The sequence below is a fragment of the Gastrolobium bilobum genome, unplaced genomic scaffold, assembly GCF_033153095.1.
Source record: "Gastrolobium bilobum isolate Gb01-03AN ecotype WA unplaced genomic scaffold, APGP_CSIRO_Gbil_v1 utg20100, whole genome shotgun sequence".
Classification (NCBI taxonomy): Eukaryota; Viridiplantae; Streptophyta; class Magnoliopsida; order Fabales; family Fabaceae; genus Gastrolobium; species Gastrolobium bilobum.
In genome coordinates this window covers 104,714-122,556 of record NW_026896287.1, presented here as the reverse complement: position 1 = coordinate 122,556, position 17,843 = coordinate 104,714, and the positions used below count along the sequence as shown (strand labels likewise).

Sequence of the window (17,843 nt, the reverse complement as noted above, 5' to 3'; positions counted from 1 at the left end):
TCTCTTAAAAATATTTAAGTTTGTGTCCTTTCAAAGGAAACACACTTTATATATATGGTAAAATCATTTTTGTAGCCGCTTTACGTACAGCAACGACAGGTGTATGATTATGATACTCCACATTAAATATTTTCATCCTTTGTATGGTTATGATTTCCCGCATTTAATGCTTTCAAGTATATATACGACAAATATTTGATTGCTGCACGTACAACAGCTGCAGAAATGTAAACCCCTATATATATATGAGCTTATCGTTTCTCAAGCTGCTTGAGATAATCTTATTTCCTGCTACTAAATCATAACCATACAAATATGGATTAATGATGATAAAAATAAATCTTATATTGTAGGGAAATCTTAATCTCGTATCATAGATACATCAAGTCAAGTGTGGGACCCATCTATTTTAAAAAAACAAAAAACAAAAAAAAAAGAGTGACATACCTTTCTACAGTATGTGTAGAAAGGGTTTATTTTCTCATGCAACATGAGGAAAGCAAACCCTTATAGGGTTTTATAATTCTCATGTTGAATGAGAATTGAAATCTTATGTTGTAGAGACAAAAAGTATGTGAGACCCATATATTAGAAAAATTATATATAAAACTCATGTGAGTATAGAAATCGAAGAGAGTGTGTAAAAAAATTTCAATTGAATTATAAAACTCATATTTTTATCTTGTTGCATAAAAAAGCATCCCTCGTGCCGCACGCCCATAAAGATTTCAATTCAACCTTCATTTTCTTATTTTTGATAAGTGTGTTTGTGTCTTCTATTACATGCAATGACTTATCCCATTCTGTAGCCCGCACAAAGCTTACCATTTTATATTCTGTTTTAACTTTTACCATTCCATATTTTACTGAGCGCTGCATCTTCTCTCCATCTCATTCGATAAATTTGGATCAATCGGAGAAGATTAGCATGGCCCTGCGAGGATGGGACACACACATCGAGAAATGGTACAATTTTTTCTTTCTTTCAATTTTTTCCTTCTTATTGGCTGTTTTTTTCTTAAATCTATTTCGGGCAACTGATGTGTTACATTTGGGTGTGGACAGCTGCGTATCTTAGTAATTTCTCCTTTGTTTCTTTTAAAGCTCAAAAGATTATAATTTGGAGTGCCAGAATTGCACTGATAATAAGCAAGGCACACACACATGCATGAAATGCTATAATAAGGTGGAATTATGGAAATTGGGGGATACAATTCAAATCTAATAAGTGGAAGGAGCTGAAAGTAAATTAATGATAAAATTTTTAAATGAACCTCCGCTGAAGACATGTAGAAAAAATTGCAGGTAAACTTTAAATTTCGACTCCAAATTCTAATCATTAATTTTTGTGAATCAACGGTTATAATTATTGTCAATTAAATTTATTAATTAATTATTAATTCCCAATAAATGATAACCGTTGATTGGCGAAAATTAACTGCTAGGATTTAATGTCAAATTTCAAAATTTGACACCGGTGTCAAAGGATCCTATTTCATATAATAATATTACATTGGCCTCCCTTATTTTGAAACTAAAAGGGGTTAAGTCTCTGAACTAAACGCAAACTTCCCTTCATTTCATTCCTTTTTGAAGCAACATTATACAATAATGTCAAAATTCACCATGGCCTTCCTTGAGAAGAAGCCTTACATGTATAATTGAAAAAAAAATAAAAAACAGTAACTTCCCCAAAACAAATGAAAAAAAAATAGAATAAATAAAATAAAATAATTACAACTCTTCACCTCACCACTCAATTACTCACTTTAACACCATACCTAAATTAAATGAAATCAATGCAAATCAGAAACTATAACTATGCATCAGCACCAAACTTTCACTAGCTCACTGAGAGTCACTATCCATTTGTTGCAACAAGAATTGGAAATCAGATCTTTGCCTGAGGATTGGTGGTGGATCCACATCCATATCTGATAGACGGATATCACTCATGGACCTGAACATCTCCTCCATTAAGAATGGTATGCTGAATTTTGTACAATAAACCAATGCAATAAAAAGCTTGTCAGCAAATTGGATGGGAAGTGGCTTTTGGATTTGGAGTGTAAAATAAAACAATAATAACCATTCCACATTGAACCCCGACTAGTGAAGGTGGAGAGAAGACAATTCTTGAACGTGGACTTACCACTGCTCTAGACTCGCCCTCTAGATTTGGAATGTAAAAAAGGAAAAAAAAAAATATAAAAATGGAACTAGGAGAATGTAAATGATTAATTACCTGGAATCCACCTCGAGAAGGAATGAGTTATTGGGTATGTTTATTGAGTCTTCTGTCATAAGCACTCTCATTCTACTAATGACCTGTAATAAACAATAGTCAAAAGGATAAAAAAAAAAAGAAAGAATTTTATTTGAAGATGTTTAGTTATCATTTGGGATAAGGTATTGTGATAATAATGTATGTCAGTTCAGTTTTATGAAATATTGATTCATGTAGAGTTTGAGAATCAGGGATTGTCATTGGGAATTTAGGGTTAGTTGTTTTGGTGTTAGGATATATTGTTGTTCTATTTCCTGTAATAGAAAAATGATTTCTTCAGTTTTAAGTGTTGATTAATTGTCCTAGTGCAATTAGGTTTTTATTGACCACCTCAATAAGGTTTACTATCTCTCTTTGGTTTTCAATCTTATTATTGGAGGATGATCATCAATAATTATTTTCTGGAAAGTTTTGTTCCTTGGTTGTCCTTCATATTCTCCATCAGTGTAATAATTAGTTATGGTGCAAATCTGTCAAGTGTAGTATTTTAACTGATGTGGTTGCTTGAATTCGAGTTTCAGACTTTCTTTAATTCAGAAATCTCTTCTTCTTCTTCTTTTGTAGAGAAAGAAAAATATTGAATATGATGCCTTATCAGGCAAACATAATGTTTGCAAGTTTTCATCATACATTAAATGAAGTCAAATGCTTGGAAAACATGTGCACAAACATGCTATAGAGCTAAACATGGTGGAGGAAACAAGGACTTACTTCTGGAGATAATCCCTGTGCTCCATATTTGTCATCCCAGAACATAGTTCCAATTCGATATATTTGTGGAATACTTAACACCTGATAGAGGGAACAACAAAACAATAAATGATAGGTTAATTGATAAGAGTTAGAATCGTTCCTCTTTTCCTACAACTTTAAACATGTGATTTAGATAAAATTCAAAGTAAAAGCTCATTCTTAACAGAAACCTACAAGCTAATTTTAAAACTATGTCAGATACTCATTATGCATTGTGGTGTATTTGATAGATGAGTTAGTTAAGTCACCGGGCAGAGTTCATTTGTGATCTCATCCAAAGATTTTTGAGTCTTTTGATGCAAAACCTGCATAAAGGGAGCATTTTAAAAGTTGAATATTGAGGAAGAGGGGAATAAAGAGTGCATTCTCTTTAATCTTGATCCAAGAAAGTATACCAGAAATCCCACAGCTTGGCGTATGTGTTTGAGTTCATCCCATGATGACCCAGCAAACTGCAAAGTAAACCCCAAAAAATGGGGGTAAAAAAAAAGCAATAGAAAATGAGTCTCTTGCACTTATGCCCTTTTAAGTCTAGACATAGGTAATGGAAAATATCCAAAGTTACCTGATCTGTTGCTTTAAGACACCATAATTCCAACTCATGCAAACCTGCCTTCAAATACTCTCCATTGCTAAAGGAGCAGCACTCACGACGAAGCAACAAACTGCCACACCATAGTTTTCATAACTTTATGAGAATTTGTATTAAATTGAATCAACATTTACTACTCCAAGATGTTTAGTGTAATTGAATGGAAATTCTACTCACCTATTAAAGAGTTGGACATTCATGAATGAGAAAACCTGACTAATTATCTTCCTTGTTATTATTGGAGGGACCTAAACTCACAAGATGTAGAATATTAGGAAATCTCTTCTCTGATAAGTACAACCAAGCCAAAGCAAATGTTGAGTGAGTAATTCATGCTTACATAGTTATCAGACAGTATACCCAAGACATGATCTAACTTGTTGACAATGCTTTTCCAGTGCATATGCAATGCCTGTTGTTTTGCTACTATATTTGAATGGATGTTTCTGGATGACCCTCTTATTGATCTTGTCCTTATGGATCTTGGTGCCTGTCAATGGTGATGAAAGATTTATCTGATAAACTAATATCTAATTTTCTGTTCTACTTGTGATGTTTTTCTTAAACATGATGCTTACCTGAATACACAAATTTAAGAATGGGCTAATCTCTTTCTTCAAACTATCACGGATCATTCCATATATCTTCTCAACATATGCAGTCAAATGTTGTTTAAATAGAATGGCAGGGTACTTGGCTTCCACTTTAGATTGCTCATTAGGCTTGTCCACCATTCCACTGTAGCCACTTGAAATCCCCAACCCCATTGAAGATGAACGCAAACCCTGATTTTGTATATATCAAGCACCATTATATTTTTAACATTGATTCAATGCAATGAAAAAAATTTCACTTTTGAAAAGCTTACTTGTGCCATTTTTCCAAATAGAGTGGCAGGTGAGTTTCGATTTCTTGACACTGCCTTAGTTGTATTGCTGGCCTTGAGTGTGCATTGTAGATAAAACAAAAGTGTTGAAGTTGTTGAAAGCCAATATGCTAGATCATTGATTCCTTCTTGACTCTGCCAGGACATCAAAATGGTAAATTACTTTCACACAACAATATGAATTGATTACCTTTAGGTTGAAAAGATGATGTTTTATCCAGAATTCCTTAATCTTTGTTGGTGTGTTAAAAAAGTTCTTGGAGGATGCTACCTCTATAGATGATCGGATAGAGTGAATAATTTTATCAAATATATGTGTCTTCTCTGCTTCAAAGGATCTCCAATGAAGAAGTGCTTTGTAAGCAATACAAGCAACTGCTGGTCTGTTTTTCTCAAATCGCTTATCTTCTGTGAGACACTTGAGCAGTGCATCATGACTTTCCTGTTTTCAAGAGATATGAAAACTTTAAGGTACCATTTATTTTAGTGTGCAACTGCATGCTTTAAGGGTGTGAAAAAAATCAAATGAAACGTGAATTGAATCAAACTATATCATATATAACCACATTTTTTGAGCTAATTTAAAAATTAATATTTTTTGACCAATTTAATAACTGAATTATTTTTTCTAAATCAATTCAGATCATAGAACCGAACCACTTTACATGCATATTCTTAGGGGTGTTAGGAAATCATATGAACCAAATCACATCATAAATAATCACATTCTTTTAACTAATTTAAGAATTAAACTATTTTCTTAAAGCCGGTTTAAGAATTGAACCATTTTTTCTGAAGTGGTTCGGTTAAGAAAATCAAACAGCATTATCGGTTTGGTTCGGTTCAACATAGAAAACAGAACTAAACTGAACCATGCCCACCCCTATGTCTCCCTCTAAATCCCTGTCATTTCATACTTTCTTTCCCTGACTTGGTTTTGTCTTTCAAAAACATACCTGCTGCCTGTCTGTGAGTGATCTTTGTTTTGTAAGAAAGGAGACTGGTGCTCTTGGTTCCTGGAAACATAATTTTATTATTTTAAATTAACATACTGTTATCAATTACTTACACAGAAATTCTTAAATAGCAAATGAAGTAAGGTTGAAATACTTTTCTTGCATGCATTTCTTCCTCAGTTTGATTTCCATTATCCAAATTCTGCATCATCACAAAAGATAATTGTCACATAATGAAATTATTCAAAGGAAAAACTTGAAGTAGTTTACCTTGTTTTGTGCTGCCATATTATCTACAATAACTCTTTGCTGAATCTGTTCTACAACAGTAATTTCCTGGTCCGTTTCTATTATTTCTGGATGAACTTTCTGCTCTACAGCAACTGCTGCCTGGCTCCTTAGAAATTGTTTCTCTGATTCTAGATTTGCTATCCGACCCTTGAGGCTAGAAACAGAATGAATTTTTCAGTGTTTTACTGGCATTATATGTTAGTTTCAGTTTTATGCTAAAGTATTCCTTCCTAAATTTTCAATTTTATGGTGAGTAAATCACTTAATGTGACACAATAGAAAAGCATATTATGGCCTGATTATGGAGTAGAAATTGTCAGTGATATTTAATTGGAAATCTTCCACTAAAATTATTTACTTATTAGCATTATCTATGGAAGTACTGAACGCAAGATAACCAATAGTGTAAATTTGCGGCATACTAAAAACTTCTAAAATGAAAGGAAAGAATTATTTGTCATGATTTCCATAGTTCTGTTGTTATCATTTGATTTTTTAAATCTGATGAAACTGTTAGAAATACAAAATAAAAATATAAAATCTTTCGTCTGCCTTCACCTTTCAGGTTAAATTTTTTGGTTGAATTAGTTGTTTAATATTATATAAATGAATAAAAAAAATACAAACGAATAATATATAATGTGAGACTTTGACTCATACTAAACTACTCTATTTATAATATTCTCAACACGAACAATTATTAGACCTATGCTGGGCCCATTTTGGCGCGTCATTTGACTATTACCATCTTGCTAAGGGAATTGTGTCCATCAAAACTTCAAACCCATAAAGAAGGGATCTCATCATGTAATATGCATATAAAGTTATGGATTAGCTACATTCAAGTGCAGCCATGCTATGCTCATTGTCTCTGGCAGCTAAATTTCACTCAGGCAGAAAAAATAATAATAAATGGTGCAAATAGCATATTAGATCTTACGTTTTGATCTCTTCAGAAAGTTCTTCATTTTTTGATTCTACCAAAGCCTGCTGGCATAGAACCTGATTCTCAGACTCAAGGTTTGACAAACTCAATTCTAATCTGGAGTAATAAAGAATAGATAGTCAATGCCAGTTTATGATGGTAGAGATATTATGTGACTCATTTAGATAACAACCTTTCAATAGTCTCCTGAAGCTGTGTTGCTTTAAGCTGTGCTTCTTCTGCCTCTTTCAGCCTTGCTTGAGTCTCGTTTTCAATTTCTGAGTACCTTTCTTCAAACTTTTGGATCTTCTTTGTCAGCTCTTCTACTTCACTCTGTATTTTCAAAACTTCAATTTAATTACTTGTCATCATGTTAAGTGTGAGGTGCAAAGTATTGCAGCTGTGACAGTGCATCATACGAAAGCCCCCTCACATGAAAGTCCACCGGGCTTGAAGGGTGGACAATGCACAGGCCTATCTACTTATGCTAAGAAATTCCACAAGAGAAAGTGGAGAGCGGTGAGAATCGAATCTGGGACATAAGGCTTTGATACCATGTAAAGAACCAATTCAACCCAAAAGTTTAAGCTGGTGGGTGAGGGCTTTTTAATGGTTTATTATACTATTCTCTAACAGATATAAAATGATTTATGTGCTTTTACCCAACAACTTATGCTTTAGGGATTGTTTATGACATGGTATCAGAACTTTTATGTCCATGTGGTCTAGAGTTCAATCCCTCTTTCCCCTATTCTTCTAAATAAAAGTAAAATTTCAACAGAAGGTAGGATGAGCCTTTGCAGTGGCCGCACTTTAAGCCCAAAGGACTCTTGCATGAGGTTGTGTAATAGATATAAAATCATTCACGTGGTTTCTTCCAAGAGTTTAAGTTCTTGGAGTAGTTGGTTAATAACATATTTGTATGTGGACTCTTTACATTAAATTTTACTCCTACTGTGTTTTTATAAATTCTTTACAACATCATTTGATGGACTACCATTGCTCTCAGAATCAGCTCCAGCAATAGGGTGTGCTTTATATGCCCTAAATAGGTGTTACCTGATGTAATTTTATTGTTCAACCATTTTACTGCTGAAAGTAAAACTTTCTAAATATCTAGGTGACAAAATTTTAGATTTACCTCCAGCTTCTCATTTTTATTTGTCAGTAACCCTAGCTTGGTGTTGTCCACAACAGGCACCTCTTTAATTACTGGTGGTGCTTGTTCAATTGCTATTTTTGCTGCTTCTTTCTCTTGTATAATTGCAGCATGGGCTTCATCTAGCTGAGCTTGCATTTCTTGTAAAGCATTTTGTAATTTTGCTATCTCTTGTCCTTTAGCTTCTTCAAGGTCAATCTGCAAGTTATTTTTTCCTGATTAGATGGGGTGGATAAAAAGATTTATGAATGAATCAAGGTTTTTCTTCTCATTACTATCTTGAATAGTGTGCACTGTTCAGTTAATCAAGGATTAAAATCTTTTACTAAAATCTTATTTTGAATGAGAAATAAACCCTTAGATTTTACTGATATTACCCATTTTACTTGAATCCAATTATTGTATATCACCTAGAACTAGTTGAAAGTCCCTACCCTCAAGTGCTTTTCAATATCTAATCTCCATGTAAGCTCCTCAACACGCTTCTCCAATTTGTCTTTTGCTTCTTTAAGTGCCCCGGTTTCCCTTGCAGCCTGCACAGGAACATAAAACTGTTACCATGCCTCTAATTTTGAAACATTCTTTTTTCTTATAGATATTCTCAAAGAATTGGCATAAAATTCTAGAAAGTGATACATAAAAGTAGAACTCACCATCTTAAGCTTTCTGAGCTCTTTCCTTGCTACTTTAACTCTCCAGAGACATTGAAGTGTAACAGTTGCTCTCTTCTGCTGTTTGTAATCAGAAAGAGCTTGGACTCTTCTCCATTGTGTCTGTTCTCAGAAATGAAATGGAATAATTAAAACTATCAATGTAAAAGAGAAGCAATGTAATTTCATATTATGCTCATATCTAACGTATCTTAAAAATTTTATTCATAAAAATTTAGATTTCAATGAGAAAACATATTTTGGATTCCAAATTATTTCATTATGCTTGCCATGATCTATTTTGGGGTTAGATATTCCTTTTAAAGACTTGTTTACCTGAATTTTGGTTGAAGCCTTTGTTCTTCTTCTGTACCTATATTCATTCCGTGCTGCTAATGCTCTCAACCCTGACTGAATAATTATAGCTGATGCTTGTAATGATGTATAATACATTCTTGCTCTGTGTGCACGCACATGTTTCTGTATTCGGATAGAAGCTGCTTCCCTCCTCATATGCTCATAGAGTTTACGAGCAAGTTTTGCTGAAATAACGAAGGGAAAAGAAAAGTAAATCATGTCAGTTATTTCTGGGACAGAACCATAACAACTAAGCACTTAAGGAAAAGGAGGATATGTACTAAAAATACAATTATTTTGTGAAGAAAGGTGACCTCTCCAAATCTTCTGGATAAGGATTGTGGCCTTTCTCAGGGTGATGAACTCTTTTCTTGTTAAATGTGTTCGGATTTGTCTCTGTATGCGTCTAGCTGCTTTAGCTAAGACTTCGGCTCTCCGCGCATCTAATTCAGCCATCTGACCAGCTCTGAGAAATACCTTTGTTTTCCCCATCTAATTGAAACATTAGGGGAAAATGCATTTTATAACACAAATTCCTGAAAATTTATGGATAATTATGACTTTTGCTTCCATATAACATGTTTTTTCATGTATAGACTTACTTGATAGCCTTTTAAGCCCATCTTATCACAGATGGCGATAGATGCCTTTTTCTCATCAGATCTGCACAGAAGAAAGCATTAATTATCATATGGGTATGTGAAGCTCAACATAAATTTTTTAGGACTTGACAATGAGAGATACAGACCTATGATATCTATTTTCAAGTGAATCTGAATGGATTCTTTATGGTAGGAACTACATCATAGATTATTCTTAATGTTGTTTTCAAGTGATGCTTTAAGTAGTTTAACAGAACAAAGATTGTTTTACATCTTTGACTCATCATTCTTACTCTATCTTCTTGAAGGTGTGAATGCCATACGATAATCGAAGTTAAAAAATGCATCATTTTCATTTTGTTGTAGACTAGAATAATCTATACCCATCAAGGACATCAGGGGCTAGCATTCCAAAACGATCAAGGAACTCTTCAAATGTTCTTTTTGTTGGATATCCAGCACAACTAATCCTTATTGCCTCAAGTACTCCCTGCAAGGGTAGTGATGCAGATTTCATTCGTAGGAGAATTTCTCAAATTCACTGAACAGTCATACAACATTTCAGAGACAATAGGAAAAATCTAACTTACCCCACATCTTAACTGGTTTAAGACATTGAAGTTCTCAAATATTCCTGGCTGCAAAACTGAATTTGGTTTCACACATCTTATGTAATGTGGTTCTGTTGTGCTCAATGTCTCCATGAGAGATTGTAGTTGTTGCTAGATATTAAGATTTGATTCAGAAGAAATTGACGAGTTGAGAGTTTCCAGAAACTAGTGGAACTTTGAAATAGAAATATATTTACCTTAAACTGTGAACCAATGGAAGAGAATTTTGATTGCTTTGATGTCTCCTCAGGTAAAGGAGGGAAAAGATTAGCAACAAATTGGCACTTTGAAGCCCATAAAAGTGCTTGATGCTCAGCTACCACATAATCTTTATTTTTATCAAGAAAATAATCTGCTTGGTATGTGACCTGTACTCAAAAGGTTTTATGACAAGAAGTTATAAGTTCTAATTTTTTTTGACTGGTTTGCCAACAAAAAAATTTAGAATTTACTCAGCTTACATCTCCGGCATAGTGGTTAACTGTGAAGTCTGTTCTAGCAAGTTTTGGCTTGCTGAAGCGCTTGTGTCCTTTATATGTCTGGTACATCTTTTGTGCAAAAGTCTCATGAGTAGACTTGGGGAACATGCTGCAGAAATCAATGAAATAAATCAAACTTTCACCTGTTTTCTTGGTTTTTCCTTCCTATTTAGCGGGGAAATAAAGTCTGTCCAAGTTCTATCATCATACACTACTGTATTGAGGAATTCTTTTGCAGGCATATTATATCTTTATCTGTTTTGTCATTTGAATATTTTCAGAGTTTTTTGAGTAAGAAATAACATACCAGGCTTCATCAAGAAGAGCAATTATTCCCCCAGGTTTCTGCATGCAGGACACATAAATAGTTTCACAATTTTTGTCTGGTAGAAAAGGTCTTGCACAAGCAGTGGTGATACATTAGTCTCTAATTACCTTCTCAATAAGATCAAGTACATCCTGATTATCCACAAATTCAACATAGCTCCAATCGATTTCCTCCTTAGTGTACTCTTCCTGCTCCATCTTGAATACATGCTGTTGCAACAGATGCATTTCTATATTATGTATTTGCAGCAATAGTGATGTTCAAGCAGTATTTAGAAGTTATAACCTTGCCTGATTAAAATGTTGTTGCAACTTCTCATTTGTCAGGTTGATGCATAGTTGCTCGAAACTGAAATGGAGAACAGAATGAGACTAGAGTATAGGGATGTAGAAATTTTTTTCTGACACATAATTATCCTATTTACCTATTGATTTTGAAGCTTTCAAATCCATAAATATCAAGGACTCCTATTATGCTTACTGCATTTGAATCTTGACCAATTGAACTGTTAATCTTGTCAACAATCCTGCAAGGTTTCAAGAATGCATTTAAGTATGTCATTCCTTGTCTCAAAACTGGAAGTTCTGTTCATAGAATAGGCAACGTTTCCCAGACATCACAGTTTTTTGGATTTTTAATGTCCTAGATTGACTTTAGTATGAGACTAATGCAGGCCTTTTGACATTTAATGTGAAAAGGGAAACTTCTTACATGGATTCAAGAACCAACTATTTTAACAAAATAATGCAGTAAGACGTATATGGGGGGTGTGTGCGTTCAAGTTGCATATAAGGGAGGTATGCAACTTGTGCAAAAGCGAATGTGCGTTTGCAACCTGGAGCGCTTTGCAAGTCGCGTACCACCTCATGATGACTTGAATGTGCACACCCCACATGCGCGACTTGCAGTGTCCGCCGCCTAGTTGATGCGCATTCACTTTTGCACAAATCGTGTACCTCCCCATACGCAACTTGAACGCGTACACCTCCATGCGCGTCTCGCTGTATTATTTTGATAAAATATTTGGATTTTGAATCAATACGATAAATTTTTCCCTTTTTACATCACTATGGTAAAAATAACTAACTAAGGAATGGTGGTACATCTTGGTGTTATTGGCTAGTTTGTTTTTACCAATCAAAAAGTCTGGAGTAGACAGTCTTTGCCAAAGCATCTCGGCTCAAAGCAGCTGCCTCGGGGTCTAGTGGTTTTGTAATGTTACCATCAGGAGTTACAATGACACGCTTGCAAAGTGAGTCTTCTAATGCTCTCTCTTCACACCTGAACATAAACATGTCAAGAGACACTAAAGGTGAAGCATAAGTATTATATGGATTTCACAGGTGGATCAAAGCTTTTACATGAGTAACTCTGCAACTGTTCGAAGGTGGAAGAGTGATTTGTCATCTTTCAGTTTGGAAGAATCAACTTCTTTCCCTTTGACAAAGTCAATGTTTCCAAGATGGAGGATTGCAGCTACTACACGAAAGATAGCATCCTGGGGAGGGAAATTTTCTTTGATCAAATGTTTGGAGAAAAATAAATCACTGCTTCATTTATATGTGATGCACTGGTGCATTGGCCTAATACCTGTTCATCCTGGTTGATGCCAACAATATCCATTGCATTTCTGGTCTCCAAGTATTCTTTAGCATCATCTACATTTGAAACTTCGTAACAGTTTGTTTGATTAAGATAGTGGAATTGCCTTGGGTCCCCTAACTTGTACTTTTTGACATCCTATTCAGCAACTTTTAACAGTTAGATTGTGAGGTTAATGACATGTTACTAAATTTCTTTCAGGAAAATTATAGAGAGGTCACCTCTTGTGGTGCTGCACAAAGCATGTAAAAGCAATGATAGTTTCTTTCTGGGTCTGAAACCTGGCAAACTCTTGACCTTTCAAGGAGATATGTACGGATTGCAGCTCCAGAAATCTTGCCATTCTTGTCAAATTGAATTTCAACAAATTTACCAAAACGACTGCCACAAATTCCAATAGTTTTGTAAGATCAACTAAAGTGGAAAATTACGATAGAAAATGTGGCCTGAGAAAATATCTAGACAATTTACCTTGAATTGTTGTTTTTAACAGTTTTGGCATTTCCAAATGCTTCCAACACTGGATTGGACTGAAGAAGTGAAATGTTACTACATATACCTTATTTTAGTTACATAAGAAACAATTTGTATGTAGTTCAAACTCACCTCCAAAACCTGTTGTTCTACAGTTCTTCCTTCTGTACGAGATCTACCCCCCATGAATGCTAGATACCTCATTAGCATTTTGGTTGTCTCAGTTTTCCCAGCTCCACTCTCTCCACTCACCAAAATGGATTGACTTCCATTTTCATTTATCATTGCCCTGATATATTAAACTGTGTTAACTCTATCATCATTTGTGCCAAATCTATATCTACATTGATCTATACCTGTAACAGGTGTCTGCTACAGCAAAAAGGTGAGGGCTAAGCTCTCCAAATGCTGCTCCTTTGTACTGCTCCATCATATGGATTGCATACAAGTGTGGTAGTCTTCTAAAAGGGTTCACTGCAATTAAGATGTTTCCTGTATATGTCTGCTTATTTCATTTATAAATGTTAGATTTTGTTCCTTTTGTGTATATCATTTGTTTATAAAATATAATGACAAGTTGATTATCTGGTTGTGACTCACATATATCTCATTGAGAGAAAAACGACAAGCAAGGTTATGCAAAACTCCTGGCTCATGGAGGTATGCTAGCTTGGTCATGTCATCAACTCCTGCAGGTGGTGCCTCTGTATCTTTAGGATATATACTTGAAATCTCTGCTACCACCTGAAATTGAGGGTAATGCCAATGTTTAGTTTATATGCTTGTACTTCAAGCATCAAAATTATGAGTATGGTGATACATGACTGTATGGTCACAATCTTATTTGTAGGTTTCTTATTTAGAAAATTTGTGGCTTCTTTGTAAGCTGTACTTGGAAATCTTATTTGGATAAAAAGAATAATTTCCTTTTTTATTTTTTGCTCAATATGCTGTGACTAGTACTTACATTTATATGCCTATTGCTTCTAAATTGGTGATGAAGCTGAAAATTGTGGCTGGAGCTATTGTGCTAGAATTTCATATCGATGTTATTACTTCTACCTACCTTTTTTTTATTACCAGGATAAGAACAAATACTGCACCAGCATCTCTCGGATTTAATCTCTTTTTTCTTATATATATATATATATATATATATATATATATATATATATGAGGTAGGATCATTTGACACCAGTGTCAAATTTCAAATTTGACACCTCATCTGATAGCCGTTAGATAAAAAAAGATCAATGGTGTCGCATGCTTACAAATCAGAGCCATTGATATTTTTTGATCTAACGGCTATCAGATGAGGTGTCAAATTTAAAATTTAACACTGGTGTCAAAGGATCCTATCTCTATATATATATATAGGTTGACATATGCTCATATTTTAGATTAATTTCATATAACACATACGTATAATATTATAATTGTTAGAGAAATATAATATAAAATCATTGAAAGCCTACTTAATAGCTTAAGCTTTTAGGTGAGATGATTGCTTTATCATGGTATCAGATACTCCATGATCACGAGCTCATGAGTTTGATCCTCATTGTTCCCCTTTCTAGTAGAATTAAGTCAGCATAAGGAAGAACAAAAAAAAGATGGGCTTGTGCAATATTCGCACTTTTAAGCCATTTTCAATTCCAAAGGGCTCTTGCGTGAGGTAATGTACTAAAGAGATATAATATAAAATCATTGATGGCACATTACTTAACCGCTTAAGCTTTTAGGTGAGATGGTTGCTTTATCAATAACTTTGACTCTGCATAATACTTTGGTTGAGGAAAATCCAGTGAAGAACAAAAAAACAAAATTAGAATTGATGTATCACCCTATAATTCTTTCTACAAGTTATTTCATTTCAATCATTTGGATCCATAGCAGACAGGCTATTCCAGTCAAAACCAAAGTTCCGCACCTATCATTGAAACGTATGTTATGTTATAGAATTATTCTAATCAAGTTTCAGAGTGTTTCTGTAGTCATAAACAGTGCATTTTAGTATTCCAGTTTTATGATCAGGTAAAAAGCTTACAGTTTTCCCAAGTGTGGTAATGATGGTGGCATTTCTGCCATTGATTTCTGTCACCTCACCATCAATCCATGCAACTTCAGGATCCTCAACCCAAACCTGTGATCCAACTATGATGTTCACAGGTGTTCCCTGAACCATCACAAGAAGGCAAGAAAGTGTTAACATATGATCTGAGAACATAAAGAGAGGAGATCAATCACAGAAAGAAAGCCTCATTTTTCAAAAGTTTACCATGATGCTAAATTCTGTTGATCATGAAAAATCAGAATGGTGACTTCTAGAACTTGACCAAGATGAATGGATGTTTATGAGAGAGTTAATAGAAGGAAGAGGGTAGTGTTTGTTAAGGAATGTTGGTGTTTATTGCAGAGACTCAGAAAGCAGAAAGGAATGTCCAAAAGGAAAACAAAAGCATAGGAAATGCCAGGGTGGTAACTCTTTAAAGCTAAAGGGGTACCTGAACACCTTTCCTCCTTAGTCCCATGTAATTTTATTTTTTATTTATTTTTTATTTTTTGGTTCTTTCCACGTCAGATGCTGACTTGGCACCAAGAGAAGCCCCAGAAAAAAAAAACGTATAAATTATTTTTCAAATATTCAATTCATGTGTATGCAGCCTGCAACATGATCGCATAAGTGGGGATATGTTGCTTAAGCCATACGAAGAATGAACCACTGTCCAGATGATAATTTTATATTAATATCTTTAATAATTACAACTAGAGATAGAGATGACAAGATACAAACTAGTAGCGAGAGTTTGTAAATTGGTAGGATGGGCAAAAGAGAGCATTGGTAAGCATGAGTGTATCAATTTCTATGTCAAGCATACATTACTCACAGGCCATTCTGTCCAAAGTCAAATGTCAATAAGTTGAAAGAAGGCTCTCATCTTGAAGATGCATAAAAGAAAGGAAAAGCAGATTATGAAAGTTGAACCACACAAGTCCTTCCACCTGGAATAGTAAACGCCAATGGGGACCCATAGTTTCCCACTTTATGTAAGTCTCCAACCATAATAAAAAAAAATCCACATTTAACTATTGGTTCAACTAATAAAACATGTATCTTGAAGTATGTGGATTAATGGGTGGGGAGTTATGAATGTTAATCAGTGGTTTCAAGTTTGAGTTTGGGGTAAATTTGATGGGAGAGAGTTTTATTACCTTTATAATTCTACCTGACTCAAAATTAAATTATGGGCTGCTCAATAATGATGGATGATTTAAAATAAAATAAAAAGCTAAAATTAGTATGAAATGTGTTTTCTTATGTAGGGTTGGAGTTCGAGTTCGGTAAAAAAAATGAGATTGGAAGAGTTATTTCTTATATGGATTGATATAGGTAGTTCATTTATTCTAAGATACGTAGACAGATCTTCTGCAAATTTTTAGAATTTTAAGATTTGCCTACGTATCCTAGGTTGCACTGAAGTTTTGTTTCTTATATGGGTTAGAGGTCAAAGCAGATTAATTGGGTTTTGACAAATAGTTATAGAATTTAAAAAAAAAATAAGCTTTTTCAATGTTTGAAGTGTAGCTACTACCAAATCTACTACTATTCTATGATTCTCACTTCTCAGTGTATTCATGGAAGGGCGGTTAGGGATGGCAGGAAATGCAAGGCAGCAAGTTTTTCCTTTGTGGGACGGCTGATGTAGGTGCCACAATGGCTATTCACATGAGAAAAAAGGTTCTATGGTGTGGTGGTGGGACCTTGTAGCATAGGAAAAAGCCTACAACAGCGTGGCTTTCCAACCAAGCTTTGTTCATCATTCTTTTTCTTTTGTCATTTGTTTAAAGAAATTTGCTGATGTGGGTATCACTAATCATCATTACTCTCGCTTATTAAGTGTTTTGCTTTGGTTGTTTTTGTCAAATTTTCATATAATGGGGTGGCCTATATGGCCCTCTTGAAATTTAGATCTTGCTGTACCAAATACTATAGGAAGATTCTCCTCCTGTCGGTCATTGGTCCAAAGTGTTTTGTTGAAACGGCACTTTTGGAAGTGCTTTTGACTCAATTTTCACATTATGGAAATAAAGCTATTTTAGTTAAACCAAAGGGAAGCACCATCATACATGTGAATTAATTGGTATGAGATTATTTCAGCTTAATCAGTAATTTTGAGTTCAAATCTTAAGTATGTATTATAATTTGATAGAAGAGTAGTTTTGTCACCTTGTAATCCTATCCGATTAGATCAGAATAGTTGATGAACTAATGAAGAAATATTAAAAATAAAATAAAAGAAAATTAGTGTGATAGATATATAACAAGCCCAATTATGTTGAATAGACCACACAGGTCCATGGAGTTTCTTATTGGACACCTCTCTCTTTGAACCATTGTTCTCTTCATGGCCAAGCGAGTTATGCATAACAGATCCTCCTTTATGAATATTTATAATATATTGTAAAAATTTATTATAAAAGTTTGTTTTTTCCAAATGATTGAATTCTTATCCGGGAGATTTTTTTTGGTCATCCTTTTGTCCAAATGCATTGGCACTTTGTTGCTTGGCTTCTTTCACCCTTATGGCCTTCAAATTTGTCTCATGTGGTAAGATTCAAACCCGTCACACTTCTGAGTCCTAAGCCCTCTTCCGCAATTCACTCCTTGGTTTCTTTTGGCTCAAAGTGATCCCTTGTGCTTCAACTTCTTAAGGCTTCATCGCTGTTGGACAGATCAGTGTGTCGTGCTAAGAATTTCGAACTAAGATTCCTAAGGCCTAGTTAGCTTGTCTCGTGCTTTGCCAGGACATTTTTCCTCATTCTATTCTATTTGTTAGTCAGTATAACCTTGTTCCTTGGCATGTTATTGTAATTCTTATAGTTCACATGT

At 34.4% G+C, this 17,843-nt stretch overlaps 1 protein-coding gene and 1 non-coding gene across 2 annotated transcripts; one reads left to right on the top strand and one right to left on the bottom strand.

Annotated features, from left to right (window-relative positions):
- Window positions 1-874: 874 nt before the first annotated feature.
- On the top strand, window positions 875-978 carry LOC133298647 (U6 spliceosomal RNA). The gene has a single exon (XR_009749836.1). It is a non-coding gene; the product is annotated as a U6 spliceosomal RNA (small nuclear RNA).
- A 771-nt stretch (window positions 979-1,749) lies between these two features.
- Window positions 1,750-15,096, bottom strand: LOC133298645 (myosin-12). The gene is made up of 39 exons (XM_061497975.1): window positions 15,000-15,096; window positions 13,553-13,696; window positions 13,309-13,454; window positions 13,085-13,241; window positions 12,950-13,008; window positions 12,700-12,859; window positions 12,467-12,616; window positions 12,238-12,374; window positions 12,011-12,157; window positions 11,301-11,402; window positions 11,167-11,224; window positions 10,984-11,085; window positions 10,856-10,893; window positions 10,531-10,657; window positions 10,267-10,437; window positions 10,049-10,180; window positions 9,842-9,948; window positions 9,459-9,519; window positions 9,171-9,348; window positions 8,836-9,041; window positions 8,503-8,622; window positions 8,284-8,382; window positions 7,832-8,047; window positions 6,884-7,023; window positions 6,706-6,807; window positions 5,799-5,919; window positions 5,629-5,676; window positions 5,475-5,534; window positions 4,790-4,960; window positions 4,501-4,653; window positions 4,211-4,417; window positions 3,973-4,122; window positions 3,810-3,880; window positions 3,606-3,705; window positions 3,436-3,492; window positions 3,289-3,345; window positions 2,999-3,079; window positions 2,246-2,328; window positions 1,750-1,990 (listed from the first exon to the last, which is right to left on the bottom strand). Exons 2-39 carry the CDS (start codon window positions 13,628-13,630, stop codon window positions 1,849-1,851), a joined length of 4,494 nt encoding a protein of 1,497 aa, XP_061353959.1. The 5' UTR covers window positions 13,631-13,696; window positions 15,000-15,096; the 3' UTR covers window positions 1,750-1,848.
- Window positions 15,097-17,843: the final 2,747 nt, after the last annotated feature.

What these genes read in the sequence shown, in the direction of transcription:
- LOC133298645 (XM_061497975.1), bottom strand. Translation starts at nt 13,630, where the DNA reads ATGACCAAGCTAGCATACCTCCATGAGCCAGGAGTTTTGCATAACCTT. An exon ending in GCCCCTGATGTCCTTGATGG is followed by an intron (nt 9,520 to 9,841) that starts GTATAGATTATT and finishes TCTTCTGTGCAG; the next exon opens with ATCTGATGAGAAAAAGGCAT. An exon ending in GCCAAGCTGTGGGATTTCTG is followed by an intron (nt 3,346 to 3,435) that starts GTATACTTTCTT and finishes CCCTTTATGCAG; the next exon opens with GTTTTGCATCAAAAGACTCA.